Raw genomic sequence first — 22,304 nt, 5'->3', positions numbered from 1 at the left:
GCGACATTTGGTCTTGGATCTCGCAAAGAATGCCAACTAGTAGGGTTCATAATAAAACCCAAAGAACCCAAACCCATTTGGAATATTCGGCAACCTCATTCCATTAAGGTTAATGCACAAAAAAAAGAATAATGCCATTACAATTCTCTTTACTTCTCCACTACTGCTTCAAGTTATACCGGACAATTCATGTGCATTCAGCAAAAAAACTCGCCATCAAAGCGCAACGTTCTGTTTATCAGAATTCAGTTTCAGCTCCCTCCTTAATTCGCTCTCACAAGGAGTTTTCGTAGACAGTTTGTCTCGCCTATATATAAATGCGCACCCAAACACCAATCAACATCTCGTAAAGCGTCAACAAAAGATGAAATGCTACTATACCTTTGTCCCCATATGCCAGGCCTCTCAGGTCGAGCCCACTGCCGGGGATTCTTCACAGTGGTTTGGGACAACATGTTTTCAAGGTGCTGTCGCCTTTGGAAAAAGAGATTCGACAAATCATGAAAAGAATTCTTTAATGTTTGTTTAAATGACAAGTGATACCAACGCATTAAGGACAGTATCAGCATTCATTCCAACAATCTCGATCGCATGGGTTGCTTTATGGTATGCTAGAGATGTACGGGTCTTTTCTGCTATTTGGCTGTTTTTGCAGATCTAGTTATAAACCCACTTTGGCATGAATAATGCAAATTAAAAGTTTACGTACAATAGCTTGCGATACGATTCCTTCCCGGGATCAAAGTCAGTGGTAGACCAGTGGGGAGGTGCGTAAATACGATCTGTTACGGGTTTAGGAGCTTTTCGTGCCAGCTTTTAGAGTTCGTTTTGGTTTTGGCGTTGAGTTTGACAGTTGTCGGTTACCTACCCATTTCTTGACAAATGAACAAATGGCAAAATTCCAAAAATGTTGCTGGGGATTGTGCGTTTCTTGGTGCAATACAAGAACAAAAGAGGTTGCGCTCTCAACGAAAATACAGAGCTGAGGCCGAACGCAGAAAGAAGACAAACTCAAAGGGTGGAAATCCAAAGGGAAATAAGCTTCTCACGTGATAGGTTGTCCAATTGCTCCCACATTTGCGCAATCTATTGACAAGTGACAGCCCTTCAACCAGTGAAAGAAAAAACATGACTTTCTCCAAACTACATACTCGTTCTAAAAGAAAAATATCAACAAAACCGCCAGAAAATCAACACCATACTTCTCCCTACGCGAAAGCTCTAGATTCAACAGCATCACCACCCTGACTCGCCGCAATCTTATTCAAAGCAGATCCAGCCTTGAACCATTCCACCTGATCGTCACTGAGCGTGTGCTTAACCTGAACCCGGAAGGCTTCTCCAGAAGGCGGTCTCACCACTAGGGAGACGTGAGACCCAGGTGCAATATTCTCCAAGCCCTCTGTTGAGATTGTCGCACCTTGCGGAATGCGCTCCCAGTCGGCGGGATCGGCAAAAGTCAAGGGAAGTACACCTTGTTTTTTCAGGTTAGTTTCGTGAATACGTGCAAAGGAACGGGAGACGATGGCGCGGCAGCCGAGGTATCGTGGTTGGAGCGCGGCGTGCTCCCGAGCGGATCCTTCGCCGTAGTTGGAATCAGCTATAACAATCCATGGAACATTATTTGCCTTGTAATGGCGGGCAACATCCGGGATAGTTCCTTCCTCTCCTGTTAGCTCATTCAAGACCGTGTTCACTTTGCCGTTGAACGCGTTCGTTGCACCAATCAGAGTGTTGTTGGCAATGTTCTCAAGATGTCCCTTGTACTTTAGCCATGGCCCAGCAGCGCTAATGTGATCAGTTGTGCATTTGCCCTGCACCTTGACAAGCACCTTCATGTCTTTGAATTCGCGTCCATCCCATGGTGAGAACGGGTCCAAGAGCTGCAACCGACTGGATTTGGGGTCAACTTCAATTGCGACATTAGGGTTTGGAGTTGGGTTTGCTGGTGGCTTAAAGTTTTCGCGTCCCGCAATGAATCCAGTTTCAGGAAGATCCTCCCCTCGTGGCGGTTCAAACTTGAATGGTTTGCCGTCCTTGCCGGGAAGGGTATCTGTGGTCGGATTGAAGCTCAACCGGCCAGCAAAGGCCATTGCAGTGACAATCTCAGGTGACGCAAGAAAGTTCATGGTTTTGGAAAATCCATCGTTACGGGATCGAAAGTTTCGGTTAAAGGACGTAAGAATGGCATTTTCCTCGTTCTTTTCCAGGTCTGTGCGCTTCCACTGCCCAATACAAGGTCCACACGCATTGGCCAGGACCTGCCCACCAACTGACGACAGCACATCAGTCTGACCATCACGTTCCACAGTGGCACGAATCTGCTCTGAACCAGGTGTGATGAAGAAGCCAGATTTCGCCTTCAATCCGTGCTCCAGCGCTTGTTTCGCAAGAGATGCTGCACGTGACATATCTTCGTAGGAACTGTTCGTGCATGATCCGATGAGCCCAACCTTCACCTCGTCCTTCCAGCCATTCTTCTGCACCAAGTCCTTAAATTTCGACAAGGGCGTTGCAGCATCTATTATATGATCAGTACACGTGAAAATCATCATCTATGGCAACACTTTGAATCATACCAGGTGTAAAGGGCCCATTAATATGCGGTTCGAGGGTTGAAAGATCAATCTCAATCACATTGTCATACTCGGCACCCTTGTCAGCCTTTAAGAACCCGGTTGCGGCTGCTCGATCTGCCGCATCTGCAACATGTGAACGTTGAGTTGCTCGAAGGTACCGGGCCATACTCGCCGAGTAGGGGAACGTGGAGGTTGTAGCGCCAACCTGTCGTGCGCTATCAGTATCATCTCACCGTCTGCGCATATGACACTGCATACCTCGGCACCCATATTACACATTGTCGCCATACCGGTACAACTCAAAGTCTCGGTACCGGGCCCGAAATATTCAATGATGTGATTTGTTCCTCCCTAAAGGTGCCCGAACAACCAGATCAGCCAACGCACTTTGCTTCACTCCCAAAGCTATGAATTCTCACCTGAACCGTCAACAAGCCGGCCAATTTCAGTATCACGTCTTTCGGGGACGCCCATCCATCCAGCTTGCCAGTCAATCGTACACCGAGTACTTTTGGTGCTTTCAACTCCCATGGAATCCCAGCCATAGCATCAACAGCGTCAGCTCCTCCCACACCAATGGCCAACATCCCCAAACCTCCAGCATTGGGAGTGTGCGAATCCGTGCCCAACATGAGTGATCCGGGAGCGGCATAGTTTTCCAGCACGATCTGGTGGATGATACCTATCGTGACAAGTCAGTTTCTCCCCTTTTTACACTCTTTGATTCGCGGCTTAATCTTACCACTTCCGGGCTTCCAAAAGTTGATGCCGTACTTTTCAGCAGCCGCATCAAGGAAATCAAAAATTTCTTTATTGGTGACTAATGACCGATCCACATCCTTGTCTCCACCTTGGAAGGCCTCAATAAGATGATCGCAGTGAATACTCGTCGGCACTAACCAAACACAAAGACAAAATTAGCCTGCATCGCATAACAGGATCTAGCGTGTACGTACCAGCAGTCGTTTTTCGTCCCGCAAGCATAAACTGAAGAAGGGCCATCTGAGCGCTGGCATCTACATATATATCATGTTCATTCCCGTATCTACGTTCATGAATGCAACATATTTTCGACAAACAAACCTTGCATAGCCACTCGATCTAGAACAAAGCAACAACCAATCATGAGGATATTGCATCCCGAGCCCAACCATCATATTTGCTCACCAGGTGACAGCTTCAAGTAACTTTCCCCTTTCACAGGAACAGGTCCAGCGGGTTCCGACAAATGCGAATACAAAATCTTTTCAGCCAGAGTCAAAGGTCGGTTACCCAGGTTGCGCTTCACAATTTCCAAATTCTTGAGCAACTTTTCGTAGGGTGGGGTAACAGGGTCGAGACCGGGAGCGGTTGTGGCCAAACGACGACGGCATTGGGAAAGAGCACTGCGGCGGAGGATCTAAGGTAAAAATATAAGTCAACTGTTTCCCAGAGTGCAGATCATTGTCAAGGTATACATACCCGCTGCAAGGACCCTCTAGAGAGGGTGCAAGATGCTACCGGCATGGCAACCAACGAACAAAAAGAGTAGCCAAAAACTACAAAATCAAATTTCTGACAAGATGTCGCAAGCCTTTCACCCAATGTCGCAGTGTTGAATAAATCGTCAACGATTTTGGGCAAGGAAGATCAAAGGCCAGACGAACACTTGTGTCTGATTATCTAACCATGACTGTGCCATATCTCATCTCTGTGCACAGCCATGCAATGTTATGACTGTGCCTCCAATAGAATTCTGATCATCTCTTTTGTTTTCCTCTTGCTTTCATGACGCTACGGGAAGCTGCGAGCTGGGTTTTTGTTGATGGCTGAGCGTTTCGGAGGGTAGGAGATGGGTTTTGGACATATTTCGTTGATTTGCTTCTGGAATGTGGAGATGGGCAAGAAAGCTTTCGTGCAGTAGGATTAACTCGCCAACCGACAAAAGGAGAACATTTGTATGCAATTCATTCATCGGGGCGACATGAAGACTCTCATCATGCAATGTATACTCATTGTATTGCACGATGTCGATGCATAATGATCCTGAATTCAGTTGGAAAATCTATACAGTCTCATCAAATTACTCCCTTTCACACATATTACGACTCAAGTAAAAAGAAAAAAAAAAATAAAGGGTTCCTTTCAATCGCCTCGTTTCTTTGTTCGGTTTCTTCGTACATGGATGGGTATGCCTTGTCGTGCAAAGCATTCCGATAATTCAGTCGTGCCCAATAGACCGGGAAAACGCTTTGGTTGATACACGGAAACCACATCACTCATGGCTGTTGCAAGGATGGGTGTTCCTGGATCGGCTCCATCTACTGTTGCCCTAATCCAGCGAAAACAACAACATAAAAAAGAAGAAATCCTATGAATAAAAAAAAGAAGGTCCATTGCACACATACACACACAGTCGATACGTACTTGCTTGAGAGCTTCAATAGACTAAACCGAATCCGGTACTGTCCAGGTGTTCGTATGGATAGGTCATGAAAGACAAAAAAGAGGCCTTCTCGCTCTTCAAGATCCTCCAGTGCGACGCAAGGGCTCACCACAGATCCCACCAGCGTTTGGATCATGTCGCGCCTCTGATCCGTTTCACGCGGCATCTCCCGGCTGACGCTCCCAGTGCTCTTTCGCCGTTCCAACATGCTTTCGCTAGGAGCGCCGCCAGATCCACTCAAGCGACGAGACATGGATGGGGACCCAAATTCGATGCGTTCGTCGTCGGCGTCGCCTCTTTCCTCGTTGTCTGCACCTTCCCGTCGTGTGACGTAGTAGTATGGACTAACGACAATGTTGCGGTCCTCTGAGCCATCTGAACTCCAGAGCGATGCGTGGACGACAAGCTGGCAGGCCTCGTCGATGCTATTTGCAAAAGCGTATATCAGTATTTCCAATCCATAATGTCAAAAAGTTTTTTTTCTATTCGTACGTACTCTATGTTTTCTACACCGCGGGGACCATACGCATAGAGCTGCAGTATCGGTGGCTGTTACAAAAAAAAAAGAAACAACGGTGAGCACAACGGGATGCGACAACGACACACATGACAGTTGAAAGTTGCGAGACTTACTGGGTCGACCGGTCGTCGGTCTGTTATTATAAAGCAAAGCGTATTAATCCAAGTGTTCCTAACGAGCAAAAATCGCGCGCCAAGTGGGTAACTAGTCTTAACTTTCTGTACCTGAATTTCCAAATCCCGACATGCGTGCTCGAGCAGGTTGCTGTCGAATTCGAAGTTCGTATCGTCTATCGGTGCCCGGATAAATCATGGAGGGTTAGGGAAATCGTGGGAGGGTGATAGAAGAAGTATAAGCATGTCTGGCAACATCAAGTTCGTTTTTAAAATATCGTCGCGCGTTACTTGAGAGATCCCATTGTAACCCCACGGGCTACGTTTTTTATGACCCTCAACCTCCCCCCCTCCCCCTTCTTTACGATCTTTTCCCTCCCGTTCTTTATTGCCCTTTTGGTCACGCCAAGAGTCAACGCCCGGAAAAAAAAAGGGCATCGATCTTACAAACGCACGACGAAAAGGCAACCAACGAGCGTAAAACGCGTGTCATCACTGCGCGACCTTCCCCAACTCCGCAGTTGACCCCCCCCCAGCAAAGAAAAATGTAATGTGAACAAATGCCACCTTAAACCTGACTAGTTGTTTTCTTTTGACCCAGCAAACCTCAGCCATTGCACACACAAATGTAGTCCAAAATACCACTGCTTTGTGAACATGATAACAAACTTACCGTCCTTGAACACGTTCATCGACCCTGTCACCCTCTGGCAATCGAGGGTGCAATTGTTGTGGTTCCTGTGATTGTCGCGGTTGTTCGATGTAAAATGGACTCGTGATCGGTCGCGGATTGAGATCGCTGCTGTCGTAGTGGGCAAGTTCACCATAATATTGTGACGACGGAACGGATGGGTGAGATGAGAGCGAATGGGATGTCCGATGCGGCGTAAAAGTAGTGTGCTCAGCTGGGGGTCGCTGTATGCGCTGCTCAGCCGTCAAAGGCATGTATGGAGCAGTTGGGTATTGCTGACGATAATGGCTCATTTCATTCGGATGAGAGGTAGAGGAGGAAGAAGAGGATGGACGGGCATTTAATGGAGAAGAACTATACGAATGTTCCGATTGAGCTACGGTGGATACTGGAGGTGGTAGTGGTGGATGCTGCTGACAAGCAGCGTCCGCATAGGAAGAGCTATAACCTCTCCCATGAGGGGAAGGCCACATGAATCCCTTTGAAAATCAGGAAGGCCCTCAAAAGGTCAAAAAACGCGAATGGACGACGACAGGAAACTTGGAAAAGATGGCGGGGGAGGGTCGCAATCCAAATATCTGTTCCATCTGGCCGTGGTCGTGGTTACCAATTGCTCGGTGCGCCAATAGCTTCGACGGGGAAAACCAACCCTGAAAGGAAGGGGGGTCAGGCTGAATTTAGGAGGTTAATTGAAATTTCACGGCAGTTTCGTTTTCTTTTTTTTTTTTCTTGTGGTTGGGCTGTCCCAATTCCTGGTCTTTTTCCTTCTTTTTCGCCCGACAGACTCCGCCGTTTTGACTTACGCTTTGGACGGGGGACGATAAACGGGCGACAAAACAGGTTCTCCGCAAACATCCCTCCATCGGGGCGTCACTGCTCCCTACCGCTTTACGACTTCCGCTTCCGCCGCATTTTTCGGCCCTTCGGCTCTTGGCGGACTTTAACGCTTGCAAGCGCCCATTTGATTACAAAAAAAGATGCCTTTTTCCTTTCAAAAGTCGTTCAAAAATCATTTTGGTAATGCTGGGTTTGTTTGCGCAAGTGTTCCTTTTCACACTAGCTAGCAAAACATCAAGCAGAATTTGGATATCAGTTGCCATGGCAACAAGGACAGCCCATCATTTCAAGATCAGTTTCAACAGGGTTTTCCCTTTTGCTCATGGCCGCCGACGCATCAGGACATTCCACAGGCTCACTATCCAACCAGAAGCGTATCCTACGGGAGGCACACAAGCTTGCTCGGAAGCGCGCGACACAACTGGATATTTTCGCTAAAAGTGAAAACCTGCCACTTTCTGAGCTGGTTGTCGACGTGGAAAATGGACAGGACCCAACGAGATTTATTGTTATTTTGAATGCAGGGAGCACAGGGGACGTGGGAGGAGTGTCGGTGGATGACCTTGAAAGGGCCTTTGGTGCTTTTGAAGGATTCCTGGGTGTCGAAATGATGCTAGGAAAACCATATTCCTATGCGGTCTACAACACACCCACAGCAGCTTTCCAGGCTTACACCGTTTTGAACAATAGTCCGATCCCAATTCCCCACTCCAACTCCAAGCCACTCCTGCTGACCTTTACGACCCGTGTCTCCCTGGATATTGCTCTTTCCGATCCAAAGGATGTTATGGAGGCAGTCCCTGGGCTGTTCCTCTTGCATGACTTTGTAGATTGCGAGGAAGAGCAGAATCTGTTGGCATGTGTCAAGGACAATGCCAATAGTTGGGTCAGCCTCAACAAGCGTCGAGTTCAGCATTATGGTTATCGATTTGATTACGTTAGTACTTGTCCAGCTGAGCGGAGCTCTTTTTTTTTTTGGGCGGGGCTCAATTTTCTCTTTTCAAACCGTCCTGTAGCCGCTCAACACGGTGGATTTTGACACATCCATCATTGACCCTATACCACCATGGGGTCAAGAAATTTTAAGTAGGTATTGCCGCACATTTCCTTTGCATTCGACGCCCGATCAGTTGACCGTCAATGAGTATTGGCCGAGCGCCGGAATTGCGCCTCACGCCGATCGACATTCGATCTTTGGGGACGTGGTGATTGCTCTAAGTCTGGGAAGCGGAGTTGTCATGGAATTTCGGCGACCAGAAGAGACACCGTCCACCACTGTGAGCAATCCGTGTAAACCATTCTCATATCATTGCATAAATATCCATCTTCCACCTCGGTCACTGCTGGTCATGTCGGGAAATGCCAGATATCAATGGGAGCATTCTATTCGCCCACGGCGGACAGATATCGTGCATGGACGGGCTATTGAGCGGGGAACACGGGTTAGTCTCACTTTTCGCAATGTCAAGCGCGTGAAAGGATGTGAATGTGGGTGGACTCATGCGTGTGATGTTGGGAGGGATGACACGGGACGACTAGATATTGGGTAAATGTAAAAATGTTATAATCATACCAGATACCCGAGAAAACAAACATATGCTTGACATGCGCTTAGAAACAGGATTTGGGTTTGCTGACCAAATGGATGTACTCACCAGCGATCACAAAGGCGAAAAAAGCCCCGCCCAGGAATTTACCGAAAACGAGTTACGTAGGAGAAAACCACAAGGACAGTGTAAGGGGCCCACGTAATTCATCGGTAATAATGAAAGGGGGTGTTAATGTTGACCGCACCAGCCGTCTGTCTCTCCGTAAAACACCCGAGATCGGTGTTTACACTTTTTTGTCTTTTGTCAAAGTCCCCTGTCGATTTGCTCGAGCACACACACACACAAGAGTATCCGCTTGCCTTAGCTTTTGACAAAAAATGCCTCTAGAACACAAGTGAGTTGTCTCGTATCAGATGGATTTAGAATTCAGCATTGTACACATCAGTAAACCCCTCATGCAAAATAGATGGTGGGGCAATCTTTCACACATTAACGGTTTTCGTGAATACGGTCTGTCACCCTTTTACACCAACCCCATGAAAGGTTTCCTCAACCCGGGATTGTTTAAATTTTGGAAACGCATCAGCCGGCAAGCGTTGTTTTTTGGACCTCCAGCCATGGTGGCGTGGGGAGTCATGACATGGGCGGATAACAAGGTGAGCTTTTTTCCTCTGCCATGTCGATTTTCTTTCTCTCGATCTACAAGTTTTTGATCAGAAAAATGCCCTAGTTTGAGCATTACAATCGGAAGAAATACTTGGAGAGCTTTCAGGCGACATTTTGAAAAAAAGCGTAAACAAAAGAAAGGGCGGAAGACAAGTCTTGTACATAGTGTGGAGGTGATTGAAAATGGCACTAGGACCCATTATTATCCGGCTCAATCCGGTTAATCATATCGCATAATCAGAACCCCCCATCGCTCAAAGCAGTGTGGCATGCATGTAACGTTTTTTTTTTTAAACCGCGGTGAGGCGCATGCCAAAGGTCTATAAAAGGGGACCTGCTCCCTCTTCCCTCTTTCCTCTTTACCCATCCTTGACTCTCAAAGCATCTGCGCAACCCTCATCGCGACTCTCAAGTCCATCATGAGAATGCAGATGTGGTGGTGCTGAGGACCTCGCCCTCCTGATGACTACAAGCAACTGGAACCAGCGCAGCCTCGGAACCAACAAAGCTGCTATTATGCTGCTACACTTGTTGAGCTTGGTTGGTATGTACCAATGGCATCATCTCTTTTCATATTATTCTGTCGCTGACATGCAGTTTTTAGTCTCCAAGCCTTGTCACTGAAGATCCTCCAGCTTGCGAGTCTCCCCAATGTTGCAAAGACTCTGGCTTCAATGCCATCAAGAGTTCCAGATCAAGGCCTGGTAGGGACCGTGTGTGGTGGTGGGCAATTATCCGGTTAGAACAACCGTTACGTATTGCGTGTATAATTGCTTAGTAGTAGCTTAGCTTTTCCAAACCGGTTGTCGCCGGTTTATTCCCTGATGCAGTAGCTAGTGCCATTTTCTGTCACCTCTACACTAAAAAGAAGATTTCTCCAAAATTGTCCCAACTTTCGGACAAATTCGCCCGGCAGTTCGTCTCAAGGACTCACGCGTTCAAACCTCGCAGCTCGTGTTTCTTTTATGGTTGACGCGTTGACGTTATTTCTCTTGTTTTTTCTTCCTCCCTCCTTTTTTCCTTTGCATTTTCTTGGCGTGCGTGCCCTTGAGCAAAGTTCAGGACATGGGTTGATCGCTGTCTTTTTCTTGTTTTTTGGAGGGCGGGCTTCACCTGGTTGTGGAACAGCAGGTTTGTCATCAGCAAGGCTGGAGTGCCGAGCGAGGGCGTTACATGTCACAAAGGGTTATATGCGCAAACAAAAAACCTTTCAGCATGTGGAAGGCCGCAACGGATGACTCTCGCGGCTGTGCCCTTTTTCGCTTGCACTTCCCTGCCACTGATCTATGCATGAGCAAGGGAGGAAAGCAATTCTCCAGACTCCAAGACTGTGTTCCGAAGAAATCAGCAGCCCACGTCCCATTTCGGTGGAGCATGCCTTGATGCTCCCCAAATCATGTTTGCCCTTTGTTGCCGACCCCCCAGATCATGTTTGCCCTTTGTTGCCAACTGGTCACAGTACAAGCGTGTTAACAACTTTTTTTTTTCTCCATACACAATGTCTACTAGTATGGGGATCGCCTACGCTGTCTAATGGCCAGTTGTGCATAACATTGATTCCACATTATGTAAGGGCTCAGGTAGCCGTCATCTCGGTTCATGTCTCAGGAGTACATGATTATAGCACGTCAACCAATTCAATTGACACAACCAAAACTGTATCCGTGTTCCAGCCAGTTTTGTATCTTTATCGTTATTATTAAATCCTTCGAAATGGATAAAAGGATCTACATCCTCAAGGGTACCTGCCAACATCAATTCCCCGAATTCCCGTCACCCTCCTAACCAAATCCTCATCACCAAAGATAAATCCATCTCCTTCAACCTCCGGTTTACCCTGTCTAACTTTGACAAATCTCGCCTTCACCTGCGCATCGTCCATATCCAAAAGCGCATGCACTCGCCGAAATTCTGGCAAGAGCTCGATATCCATGGCTGCAAACACGTTGGCAACGTATCCCACATCCGTCAAGAGTTGTTTTGTACCGTGCTGGCTTAATCGGGGGATGCGTAGGAGGGAGTTGATGTAAGTTGACATTGTGCCGCGCGAGACCGATGTGATCCACAGATGCGTCACGTCGTCTTCTTCCGGTGGTATATCTTCTTCATTGTAATCAAAGTCTTTTGGACTGAGATAAGGGAGGGTTTTTATTGAGAATTTTAGAGCGTCATCGTCCACATAGAGTTCGAGTTGTTGCGGGAGGGTTAGGAGGTGTTCGCCAATACGCGTGATGTAGGATAATGGTGACAAGCTGAATTGAGGGACGTCGAGATTGAAAGGGCCTGCGGTTGTGGGCGCATTCGAGTTCCAGATATCCATGCTGGGTAAAGGTGCCAGCTGCTTTTCAACCACCGCGAATAAGGTGTCAAAAACAAAGCGTTGAAATGTGGTGGTAAGGGTATTCAGATGGAGCAGCGCCCGTTCAAATAGTCGAGGCTCGCCTTCGATTGAGTTATCTCGCACAGCTTGGATATTGGCTCCATCACCAATTGCTTCAAAGGCACTGAGGACGTTTCGGAGCTTGTAACTGTTCAGAGTGGACATGCTCAGTAATCTGAAGCTGGCCCAGCATTCTTCCCCATGCTCTTTCTCATCCACCCAAAAGTTCATTGGCGTGTCCCATCCAACATCCAATCTTCGCCTAACAATTCCACCAAGACCGTTTCGTAAAACGCGATCAAAGCTCATGAGCCGCTTATTGATCGCACTGCACAATCCCAATAACCGTAATCCAACCTGAAAGTTTCCCCATTCTTGTCTTCCCAATTCTCCGCTCCCAAAATCGTATTCGTCGTCATCATCCAATTCGTTATTGGTACGTTGCAGTGCAGGTTTATCCAGTCCCACATCGCCTCGCAATTGTTGCACAAGATTGCCGTATCGACTAAAGACAGCCGCAAAATAGTCATTTAGAGCATCGACCAAACCACCAGCACCAAAACCGGTAGTAAATAATCGACAACGTCCCACAGCGGCTTCAGCAAACGAAAAGAGCTTTGCCACCGATTCAGTCATAACGCGTGCTAGCTCCATATAATCCGTCTTCTTGTCCAGCGCAAGTATGGTTGAGGATGCGAATAGGAGGTAATTTCGTTCGTGCTTATCATAACCTTGTTGAAAGGTGACAAAGGGTTCAAAGACGATATTCCCCCAATTGCTGAGGTCATCATGCGCAGGTGCAGTAACGTCGCTTCGATGCGAATCCACCGACAAGCGTTCTTTAGAGTTTTCGCTTCGAGTAGGGCTCGACGCTTCCTTGGTAGCGTTGGAAAAGAACAGAAGCTTCTCCACTTTAATCCCAAACTGGACCGTGGCTTGATATGCATTCACAATGCTGGGCAAGCACGAATCCTTAAGTCTACTCGCAAGTCCTCTGATCCTGCTCCCAGCAGTGGGCTGCAAAGCTTCGAAAACTTCTTGTACCAAATCGTGTAGTACTTTTTGCGGGCTGGGAAATATGTATGCACACCATGATAGTTCTTTCTTGAGTACCATCAAAATCTCATCGTAAAATTGGTTCAACCAATGTCCGAATTCTTGGTCTCCTCCGGATGCTGCCACCCGTATTGTTAGCTCTTCGTCATATTGTTGCCAGAACCTGACCAATGCAGATATGCGAGACTTGTTGTACAGCTTTGTAAACTCATCCGATCGTTGTATGCGATTATAAACGTTATAAAGCTTTCGCACAGCCTCTGCATCATGATCATTCAGGGCAGCGGTAAGCTGTGGGCTGAGTGATGTCTCGAGTTGGTTCTGCAAGTTGGCCAAAAGATCCCGTCGCTCTTCGTAATCTGGGGTCGCGGCAAGAAGACCTAGAGACCTTTGCGCTTCTTCCAGCCGAATCGAGGCTTTCGTGTAGTCTCTAGCTGAAAAGATTGCGTCCATCTCACCAGAAAGCGTACTCCAATTCTCGGCTTCTTTCAAGGCCAGTCTTGTTGACGCCATCCGATTCCGGACTTGATCGAGCCTCACCAGGTCTTTGAAGGCTCCCCCTGCGCCTCGTTCAGCCTGGTCAAATCCTCGCCGAGCATCGTCAATCGCTTCTCTTACTCTCTGTGCGTCCTTTCGGATCAAGTCGAGATTATACAACGTCCGTGGTATATTCCGAACCGCCTCCTCACTCAACTGTTCAAACTTGGTCGAAATATCCAAACTAAGCAACTGGAGTTTGAGAACCAAATTTGACGCGCACTGTTCTACCGACATTGAAGAAGATGGATCTCCTGCGGATGCTTGACTTGGCTTGCTCGAGATACTCGTCCGCTCCTTTGCCACCTCTCCCACACCCAATCCGGACGCTTCCAACGTATCCTCGACCTTTTCTTCTGAACCCGCAAATGGTTCTGAGTCCACTTCTGACTCGCTGTTACCTTCTGCATTGCTTTGCCGTCGGGCTCTGAGCGCGGCCGCTGGTGCAGCCAGTGCGTCATTAATCCACTCTTTCACGTCGAAATCTGGGGCTAAAAATGCATCCACATCAAGTCCAAATGAGGAGGCAGACGCGGGGGCAGAGAGATTGGATGATGCTATCGGTTGAAAACCACCCACCCTTCCTTGCCGGTCAGGCACTCTTCCATTTGTGGCCATCCCACTCTCAGTAGATGGCAAGATCGCGCGGCGACGGTGAGCAGGTGTGTGAGTCAGCCTAGACACGTGACCGTCATTGCTTACGGCTTCCAATGGGCACCATCGCTCTTCCCCCATCCTGCACCCACGCATTTTGATATGCAAAAAAGATGCTGTCCCCAGTAGCGACATCTCCAAAGCCAGATCACAGTCCAACTTCCCCGAGAGGACCTACCCCTGACGCTGGCGATGGGAGTCGTGCTGCGGCTCGTCAGCGGAAAAGGCGAGATCTGCTGAAGCAGTACTATGGGATTGGAGGGGAGAGTGCTCCTCAGGCCACTATCAAAAAGGAGAAGCCACCAGATCCCTTGGATATAGGTTAGTGGCTATAATGGAGGATATAGGATGCTTCGGATGGCGTCAATGCAACATGCCAGGCATGGAACAGATGTCAACCACGCGTTGCAGGATTAGGGCTGACGTCTTGTTATACGAGAAAGGGACGCTGTGCTGTGAGGATGAACTTGGCCTAATGATTATGTCTCAAGAGAGACAGATTGAGCGCAATGAAATAGTGGTTTCTTTCGACTGATGCCTAAATGAAATTCTCTTTTCTTAAATAGACAACCATGCCTTCAATGCCGAGCTGCACCTCAATAAATTGATGAACGAGATGGCGCTGCCAGATCTGATACAGCGCGACAATGAGCTCGTTGCAGGTGCGGACAGGTGCGGGCATGAAGAAATATGTGCTGGTGTTCACAACGGTTGACCACCTTGCTTTCCTTGTTATGGTTGCCCAGAAATCAAGCAATTGGACGGTGATATGAAAACCCTGGTTTACGAAAACTACAGCAAGTTCATTAGCGCGACAGACACAATACGAAAGGTTTGACGGCGACCGTGGTGCTCTCCACGATTGGATATCTGATCTGGATGGATGGGTCCATTAGATGAAAACGAACGTTGAAAACATGGAAAGTGAAATGGACCAGCTTTCAAAGAGCATTGCTAAAATCAGTGACTCGTCAACAACCATAAACAATGGGTTGCAAGATCAGCGGGCAAAGCTGCACCAACTTAACGGCGTCGATAACCTACTTAAAAAGGTGCAGTGCATTTGACCGATCAGTCGCAGCTCTGATTACGAAAGATTCTCTCCTGATGACAAAAACCTGATCAATGCAGCTCAACTTTGTGATTGAACTTCCAAACCGCCTACACGAATGCGTCGACAAAGGTCAACATGCCCAGGCGGTTCGATATTACTCACGTGTTTCGAATCTGCTGGAACGATATCGGCATATGTCCGTGTTTTCCAAAATTGAGGAGGAATGCCGCACGATAATTGATAAGGTCGCTCGACTTATTAAACAAAAGCTCAACAGTGATCAGGTATGCGTACATGAACATCCACTGCTATATCTGCTGACCTACGGTATCTAATACATACCATTACTGTAGTCAACATTAGCAGAGATATCTGAATGCGTCGGATTATTGATAGGATTGAATGCCATGTTCCCTGTTGAACTGGCACGAGCGTATCTACGTGCGTAAGTCGCCCTACTATTTTAAAGTTTGCTTTCCGTATGAATATTCATTCTCACAACTGCAATTGCATAGCGCCACGGCCCAGCTAAAACAAATCAAAATCAACTGCTTGAAGCATATGAACAATATCCAGATATCAGATGCCAAACCTGCATCTGAGCTTTCGGGAGAACCTCTGCCATCCGACGTTCAACTAGCAATGGAGAAGATACAGTATTTCGACAATACTTACGTTCGGGACTTTGCAAGCTTTGTAGAATGCTATTATACCTTCTTTTTGACTTCCAAAGAGAATGCTTCGTCCCCCGACACCAAAACTGGGGACTTGAGGCCCAACGCTTTTGCAAAGATGTCGCCGGAGGTAAAATGGCAGTGAAACTGAGGTGTTGAATTGGAAATTGAATCTCTTTGTACACCTTGTAGCAACAGGAAGAGGTTCGCTCTGCGTTAGTAGCCACTGTAGAATCAATCACTAAGGATTATATCGACGTCATCGAGCGGCTTCTGCATATTCCGGTATGAAGAACATGGGCATAGCAATGGTTGATATCTTTATATCTAAGTCCTCCTCTTGCTTATCAGGATGATATCACCAAAATATCTCCACTCTCGTATATACATGTTCTGGATCGTGTTCATAAGGATGTGCAGGACATGGAGCCATTGAAGCGAGTTGGAAAAGTGGACAGGAGGATTAACGCCATGTCTTTTGAATTGCTCAGTAAAGTTATTACAGCCGTTTTTGGCAAGATCAAAAAAGAGTTTTTCAGTAGGCAGACTGTCCTGATCATTCATGGGTTAATTGAGGAGTTTCTAAATCATGCTATTCTTGTAGATCGGTATAAAGATATTCAACAGTCCAAGGATCTGGATTTGGCTGTATTCATCAAGGATCTGAACGCATGGATGAAAAATACGTTGATAAACCAGTATTTGCCAATTCTCGAGGTAAAATAATCGATACCTATTCACAGCGCCGGACTTTCCATTATTGATTTTCGACTTTTGAATACCTAGAGATTTATTAGTCCCAATATCGACTTCATGAAGCACTCTGTTTTTGGAACGGATGATATTTTGGATCAGATACAGCGGGGTTTAGACGTGTTCTGGCTCTCATTTACCGAGGACATGATTGTAAGTTTGATGTGTCAGAGTGCAAGTTTTCGATATCATAAAGGGATAGTTCCAGCTAATACGATTATCATGCCACAAAAGGCAATTAATAATCCGCCTAAAGGCTCAAACGATCCAGTACCTCCACCACTCACAACTCTGATGATGTCCCGTTCTGCATTGGAGCTTTCCTTGGGCACCGTAGAGGGCGTAATGTCCGCCTATACCGATGTTTTATTCTCCCGAAAAGGCGATGCCGCCGATGCTCAGATATCCACCCAATCAATGCGCCGGCCGCAGTTGATGGTTGTGACCGCTAGCGGTGGAACGGTCGCAGGTGCCGCGGGGCCGGGTTATGCGAACCGTGGCGGCAATCGATCTCAAGCCTCTGGGACGTCCCACGAAACGATGGCTCGAGCGCGAGAGATTTCTGGTATTTGCAAGACAGCGGCTCAGGTCTGTTTCATCCTCACATTGGATAGTAATTTACCTCCGTAATTTACGCCGGTCCGTCTCCTCAGCGTCTAGTAAGGCTCTATGTAGAACGAATTGCCCAGGACTTGACCCTAGTAGTACAGAACCATCTTCAAACCACACCTTGGCTCAAACTGACAACCGCTAACGGTGCATCTGATGCGTGGATTGCCGTTTTGGACAGAATGAGTGCAATGGAGCACGACGTTGACCAACTATATCAAGACGATGGTTCATTCGCGAGGAGAGATCGAGGACCGGGGCGGTCCGGTATGTCTACTCTAGGTCTAGCTACGAATCTGCTCTTTGCTAATCACAAGCTCTCTGATATCGTAGCCGAGGCAACCCGAGCAAACAGCAGACCATCAACAGCAGGCCACTCCCGAACGGGTTCCACCTCCCACTCTTACATGCGCAATTCATCGTCCACCAGTTCGTTCAAGTCTGCAGCAGGGCTAAACAAACCCAGTGCAAAATTTGATCCCCTTTTAAGTCACATTGATAAGTTGTTTGCGGAACGGGTTGAGTATTATGGGCAGGTGGAGTTGAGCAAGTCGGCGATTTTGACTGCCATTTCGAAGCTCGTTGTCAAGGTATGTGGGTTGCCCCTTAGAGTTGTTGAATGCCAAGTTGTTCATTCTCCTTTTAAATTTTTTGAAGTGCTACATGGAGGAACTCCGACTCGTGACATTGGGCACCACTGGGTTTCAACAAATTCAAATTGACATTGAGGTGCTCAAAGTGCACATGTGGCGATATTGTACAGATGAAAGGTCAGCTTGCTTTTTCTTTTTTTTTTTTTGATTGAGTGCGTTCTGGCTGTGAGGCGTGGATGCTAACGGGGTTTTATTGGACTGCTGATAGGTTGTTCAATAACCTTGTTGATGAAATTCAGTCCTGTGCTTTCAGAAGGTGTTTGGATCCTCAACCGCTTGAGTACGCGGTAAGTGTTGTCTGTGGCATCCTGGATTGAGTAGGTTTTTACTAATGTGTGTATTGTGATTAGGTCGTCGAGCCCATTGTTAATGGTTACGAACGGAAAAGATAGATGAATAGATTACTCGTGAGAAAGGATAATTCATGTGTGGTTGCCGCAAACGAAGCTTGGCATTGGGACAGTGGGCATTCCCAACCCGTATATAAACTTTCCAAGCAATACTCTATATGAATAATACTTCATTAAGGAAAAAATCAATTGTCCAATCATATGTACCAAGAAGATACCCAATGGGTTTCCCTCTTACAATGTGACACAACAAGTCCAATATGTTACATGCTGTCATTCTACCCCAATCCCCACACTGTAATAATTTGGCCCGTCCATGACGCTCAAGATTCCCTCTTTTGGCTAGATGCTGATCCAAAAGGTAGCCCGCCACACCACCTACGGAATCAGCTGCAAAGCACTGATGAGTTTGCCTTTGGCTAGCGGTTTGGTAATGACCAAGTCCGCACCAGCTGCGACAAACTGATCCTGATCCTCCTTCAAGGCGTTCCCGGTGATTCCAACCACGGGGACAAGGATGCCATTTCGTCTCAACACGGCGACAGCTTCAGCGCCTGTTAGTCGTGGCATTTGATTGTCCATGAGTACAACATCAAAGGGTTCTGGAGTTGATGGCTGTGAAGGGGAAGTTGTACGAGATGCGGAATTTTCGATAATGATTTCAACGCGATCATGGAGTGATAATATCGCGCCAGAGGTATTCGTAACGTCGGGTGGGGGTGGAGCGTCCCCGTCAAATCGCAAATAGCGTGCCGTTCCGTTCGTTCCAGTCCCGTTCGCTCGAAACAGTATATCAACGGCTTCCTGTCCATCCACAGCGCTCTCATATCGGTGGCCCATTTGGTTCAAGAGTCTGCTCATTAGCATCCGCGTTATCTTGTCGTCGTCCACGATAAGAACTCGAAGTGAGCGGCCGTGTCCTTGTACCATTTGTGGCGTTGCAGCACGCGAAGGCGGTGACGACACCAGTGGGGAGGAGGATGTCGGCAATGATTGTGTTTGTGCCTCTTGGGCTGGCAATTGTGCGGGTGCCAGAGGCTCTCCCAAGTCGACAGTATGTCCTAAAGTGGATAGCGAATTGGCCAGGAGCACTGGTTTCGGACGGGGTTTTTCATTGTCGATCTCCGGTGGCCTCCGGAGATTCGAAGTAAGACTTGAAGATCGAACCATTGTAGGACCTTGGGCGACCGGCCATGTTACCTCAAACCAAAACGTGCTTCCCTGATCTAGCGATGAATCGACACCGCATGTACCGCCGGCCAATTGGATAATATGCTTGCAGATTGCCAGACCTGAATCACACATATGAATAAGTCGATGTACGAATGGCCGATGAATCATGAGCACTTGAAGGTATACCTAAGCCCGTCCCTTTTCCGCCCTGTGTACTCCAACTGTTGATCTGTATGTACGGCTGAAACATCTTTGGCAGATCTTCAGGCGAAATACCAACGCCCGAATCTTTCACCGATGTTCGAATGGTCAGACTGTGAGGTAGTGATGATGGTGTATGTGCAATGTCTTTTGCCAGATCGTGCTTGTCGCGATTCATGTCAACCAAAGTGGTAGCAATCTGAACACAACCGTCTCGTGGCGTAAACTACCAATTTCGATGAGGTACTGCATTTATCATGACAGCAGAACATAGCGTACCTTGAGAGCATTTGACACGAAGTTGTTCAAAACTTGTCGGAATCTGATGTCTGCAAACAGAATACAGAATCTGAGCATTGTCATACCTCTTGAAATGTCAAAAGTTACATACCATCACCAAGGAGTTGGCCGCCGCCGGAGGTTGCTATTCTCGGGTCCAGCGAGATTTGTAGATTAATGTTTTTTTCCTGGGCAGTTGACGCAAAAGCATATGCTGCAGATCGCACGGTTGATGTGATATCAAAGGGTCGAGACTGTAATTCAAACCGGCCTTCTTCCATTTTCTGAAAGTCCAGTACCTACAAATGCATGACGAGGTCACATGCACTGCACCATGAGAGGACACCAATGATAGGAGATACTCACATCATTTAGAACGCTCTCCATCATAGAGAAAGAGCTCTTGATCGCGTCTAGTACAGATTGTTGGCTGCTATCGAGGTTATGAAAAGCGCCTTCATCTTCAAGATTGTGAAAGCCTAGAACCGCGGTATTGAATGGTACTCTACAAAAGAAAGCATGACACACGGTTAACAATCTATCTCAAAAAGGCTTTTAATCGTGAGAGTAACTTACCTAATTTCGTGGAAAATATAAGAAACAAACCGTCGTTTACTTGCAGCTTCCCGAATTTCACCACCTTTAGCCTGTCGAGTGGCTTCTATTTGGCTTTTCAGCTCTTGACGAAGACAAAAGTTATCTGAAAAATGGAAACCTCATTTAGTCGAAAGTGCTAGTCACCAAGGTAACCGTTAGCAGCCATTACCTCGATCTACTCTCTCGCTCCAATATGAAATCAACGTCGCCCTATCAAATCCGTTAGATGATGCATGGTTAATGCGCCATTTTTTTTTGAACCAACCATAAATAGAAGCCGGCGAGGTACATGACACTCTGCCATAACATCCGCACGCTTGCGCTCAATATCCAAGTGAGCAATGCCAGAAAGACCGCAGCTCCAGCAAGACAGATGGCTCGGTTTAGTCTATAAACCGCAAGCATAAATAGCGGACCTAAGAACATAGAGATATATTGTACGATGGCGTTAACGCTGTGACGTGCAAAAACTGGGCTGCCGCATTACGTACCAACGGTTGCATATAGCGTTAACCCAGAGCTCAGTGTCTGCGATCCAACGCATTTCTCAGGCGGCTCTGCGCCCGCTTTACACAGTACACTTTTGGCCAAGAGGACATACGCCCATATCCAGCTATAAAGAACCATACAGAGATCAACCGTCTTACGATGGTGCACAAGAGTCGTCCGCAAGCAGTCGTCTTACCCGTTGGCGCAAACGATAATGTGTTGGATCCATGGCCGGAATGGCTTCGATCTGAAGCTTAGAATTGGCATGGTGATCGTAACGGGGATAATGGCAACATATAAAGCGATATTGGTGAACCGATCTGTGAGGGTTCCCCTAGTTGGTCTTAGATGTAGAATAAGTAAAACCGGAATCGCGGCAGAATTGTACTATGTACCCACCCAGTATTCGTGTAGAAATTCAAGAGAAGAAACACGTAGTGAATGAGAATCAATATGGCCATTGCCTGTGATTTATACAGGTGAGAAAAAGTAGTTGCAAAAAAGGCGTTGGACGCAGGAATACAATTTCAGCCTGATCGGCCAACTCGCGGGACAAGTTCGCTTTCCCTTCTCACCTTCATGACGGGTCTGTTGGAAGCTAAAACGACATCCTGGTATCTCTTCTCCACAGCGTCATCAAAGGCATCCCATTTTCCCAAAAGAAACTCTCGAAAAAACCGTTTACTCTGTTGGCTCACTGAAAGATTTGTATTTCGTGAAGAAGCTGTGCCTGAATCGCTGCGCTCATGCAATGACGGTGTTCCTGTATCATTCGCCCGGAGACCATTTGAGGCTATCGTCATGAGTCCATGGCTGGTCGGAGAATCAGCATTTCGTCGCCGCCGGAACAGCCACCACGGTCTATGCCGTAATGAAGCTGTAGGTTCAACGTTCTCAACCGTAATTTCCACCTTGTTATCGTCTTCACCCATTGCCACTTTCAAGAGATTTTGAAATCGTGCCAACTTTTCGAGATGAAAAAAGTCACACACTCCGCGGACTTTGCACAATAACGTTCCACACAAAGAAAGCCTGGCTTTCCTCTCTTGATATTCTTTGGTGCTAGACAAGGAGTGATTGCAAGGTGCTGCGGAAATGAAAACGTGGCGCGTGTTCGCAATTGGTGTCGGGATGTTTCGGTGGGAAGTAATCAACGTTGGTTGCTCCAGAAAGACTAGTCGATCTCTACGTAGGTGCCTAAACGGATACACCGCAAGGGTTTGCAGTGACGATACCACTCGTCAGTGGCCTCGAATCGTCCACATGAGCAGATGGGGGAGATGATGGCGAAAAACGACAGACACAAAAAAACCAAGCGAGAGAAATGCGCTTTTGATCTCTTCTTGGTGTCCCAAGGGGGTGACCCTTTTTGTTTACTACTATGTCATTTGGTTTGCTTGGATTCTGGTAATTCTCGCCAAACCGGATCCCCGGCTTGCACCCCAGGAGGACAAGAAAAGCGCG

At 47.3% G+C, this 22,304-nt stretch overlaps 6 protein-coding genes across 6 annotated transcripts; 2 read left to right on the top strand and 4 right to left on the bottom strand.

Moving 5' to 3' along the window:
• Positions 1-288: 288 nt before the first annotated feature.
• Positions 289-4,204, bottom strand: SPPG_06850 (aconitate hydratase, mitochondrial). Its single transcript, XM_016755045.1, has 13 exons — positions 4,041-4,204; positions 3,747-3,978; positions 3,663-3,680; positions 3,536-3,595; positions 3,322-3,474; positions 2,999-3,261; positions 2,838-2,930; positions 2,580-2,784; positions 869-2,521; positions 710-800; positions 548-643; positions 382-474; positions 289-307 (listed from the first exon to the last, which is right to left on the bottom strand). The coding sequence occupies exons 1-9, from the start codon at positions 4,083-4,085 to the stop codon at positions 1,209-1,211; spliced, it is 2,382 nt and encodes a 793-aa protein (XP_016605894.1). The 5' UTR covers positions 4,086-4,204; the 3' UTR covers positions 289-307; positions 382-474; positions 548-643; positions 710-800; positions 869-1,208.
• Positions 4,205-4,527: 323 nt separating this feature from the next.
• On the bottom strand, positions 4,528-7,328 carry SPPG_06849 (uncharacterized protein). The gene is made up of 7 exons (XM_016755044.1): positions 7,132-7,328; positions 6,311-6,978; positions 5,749-5,813; positions 5,638-5,657; positions 5,501-5,553; positions 4,986-5,429; positions 4,528-4,890 (listed from the first exon to the last, which is right to left on the bottom strand). The coding sequence occupies exons 2-7, from the start codon at positions 6,799-6,801 to the stop codon at positions 4,704-4,706; spliced, it is 1,260 nt and encodes a 419-aa protein (XP_016605893.1). The 5' UTR covers positions 6,802-6,978; positions 7,132-7,328; the 3' UTR covers positions 4,528-4,703.
• A 159-nt stretch (positions 7,329-7,487) lies between these two features.
• On the top strand, positions 7,488-9,629 carry SPPG_06848 (uncharacterized protein; the record flags this gene model as incomplete). Its single annotated transcript, XM_016755043.1, has 5 exons — positions 7,488-8,102; positions 8,182-8,900; positions 8,963-9,109; positions 9,182-9,371; positions 9,446-9,629. The coding sequence occupies 2 exons, from the start codon at positions 7,488-7,490 to the stop codon at positions 8,713-8,715; spliced, it is 1,149 nt and encodes a 382-aa protein (XP_016605892.1). The 3' UTR covers positions 8,716-8,900; positions 8,963-9,109; positions 9,182-9,371; positions 9,446-9,629.
• A 1,389-nt stretch (positions 9,630-11,018) lies between these two features.
• On the bottom strand, positions 11,019-14,089 carry SPPG_06847 (uncharacterized protein; the record flags this gene model as incomplete). The annotated part of the gene is made up of 1 exon (XM_016755042.1): positions 11,019-14,089. The coding sequence occupies one exon, from the start codon at positions 14,087-14,089 to the stop codon at positions 11,117-11,119; it is 2,973 nt and encodes a 990-aa protein (XP_016605891.1). The 3' UTR covers positions 11,019-11,116.
• An 11-nt stretch (positions 14,090-14,100) lies between these two features.
• On the top strand, positions 14,101-18,296 carry SPPG_06846 (uncharacterized protein). Its single transcript, XM_016755041.1, has 17 exons — positions 14,101-14,329; positions 14,575-14,670; positions 14,755-14,840; positions 14,905-15,060; positions 15,140-15,346; positions 15,416-15,507; positions 15,578-15,866; positions 15,929-16,021; positions 16,088-16,274; positions 16,341-16,453; positions 16,523-16,642; positions 16,724-17,077; positions 17,143-17,365; positions 17,432-17,688; positions 17,756-17,868; positions 17,960-18,038; positions 18,102-18,296. The coding sequence occupies exons 1-17, from the start codon at positions 14,122-14,124 to the stop codon at positions 18,141-18,143; spliced, it is 2,715 nt and encodes a 904-aa protein (XP_016605890.1). The 5' UTR covers positions 14,101-14,121; the 3' UTR covers positions 18,144-18,296.
• Positions 18,187-22,155, bottom strand: SPPG_06845 (uncharacterized protein). Its single transcript, XM_016755040.1, has 12 exons — positions 21,416-22,155; positions 21,240-21,304; positions 21,037-21,183; positions 20,843-20,964; positions 20,617-20,767; positions 20,521-20,561; positions 20,331-20,454; positions 20,121-20,259; positions 19,867-20,053; positions 19,755-19,804; positions 19,461-19,701; positions 18,187-19,393 (listed from the first exon to the last, which is right to left on the bottom strand). Exons 1-12 carry the CDS (start codon positions 21,770-21,772, stop codon positions 18,480-18,482), a joined length of 2,538 nt encoding a protein of 845 aa, XP_016605889.1. The 5' UTR covers positions 21,773-22,155; the 3' UTR covers positions 18,187-18,479.
• Positions 22,156-22,304: the final 149 nt, after the last annotated feature.

Source organism: Spizellomyces punctatus (genome assembly GCF_000182565.1).
Source record: "Spizellomyces punctatus DAOM BR117 chromosome Unknown supercont1.13, whole genome shotgun sequence".
Taxonomy (NCBI): Eukaryota; Fungi; Chytridiomycota; class Chytridiomycetes; order Spizellomycetales; family Spizellomycetaceae; genus Spizellomyces; species Spizellomyces punctatus.
The sequence above is the reverse complement of the archived record's forward strand: the minus strand, read 5'-3'. Positions and strand labels throughout refer to the sequence as shown.

Coding starts and splice junctions, on each gene's coding strand:
- SPPG_06845 (XM_016755040.1), bottom strand. CDS start 21,772: ATGGGTGAAGACGATAACAAGGTGGAAATTACGGTTGAGAACGTTGAA. Junction 20,054..20,120: donor TGGAGAGCGTTCTAAATGAT/GTGAGTATCTCC, acceptor ATGCATTTGTAG/GTACTGGACTTTCAGAAAAT. Junction 19,702..19,754: donor TCGTGTCAAATGCTCTCAAG/GTACGCTATGTT, acceptor CGAAATTGGTAG/TTTACGCCACGAGACGGTTG.
- SPPG_06849 (XM_016755044.1), bottom strand. CDS start 6,801: ATGTGGCCTTCCCCTCATGGGAGAGGTTATAGCTCTTCCTATGCGGAC. Junction 5,554..5,637: donor ACCGACGACCGGTCGACCCA/GTAAGTCTCGCA, acceptor TTTTTGTAACAG/CCACCGATACTGCAGCTCTA. Junction 5,430..5,500: donor CGCGGTGTAGAAAACATAGA/GTACGTACGAAT, acceptor TTTTGCAAATAG/CATCGACGAGGCCTGCCAGC.
- SPPG_06850 (XM_016755045.1), bottom strand. CDS start 4,085: ATGCCGGTAGCATCTTGCACCCTCTCTAGAGGGTCCTTGCAGCGG. Junction 3,979..4,040: donor CTAGAGGGTCCTTGCAGCGG/GTATGTATACCT, acceptor TTTTTACCTTAG/ATCCTCCGCCGCAGTGCTCT. Junction 2,785..2,837: donor TGTGTAATATGGGTGCCGAG/GTATGCAGTGTC, acceptor AGCGCACGACAG/GTTGGCGCTACAACCTCCAC.
- SPPG_06846 (XM_016755041.1), top strand. CDS start 14,122: ATGCTGTCCCCAGTAGCGACATCTCCAAAGCCAGATCACAGTCCAACT. Junction 15,061..15,139: donor TCGATAACCTACTTAAAAAG/GTGCAGTGCATT, acceptor TGATCAATGCAG/CTCAACTTTGTGATTGAACT. Junction 15,347..15,415: donor AAAAGCTCAACAGTGATCAG/GTATGCGTACAT, acceptor CCATTACTGTAG/TCAACATTAGCAGAGATATC.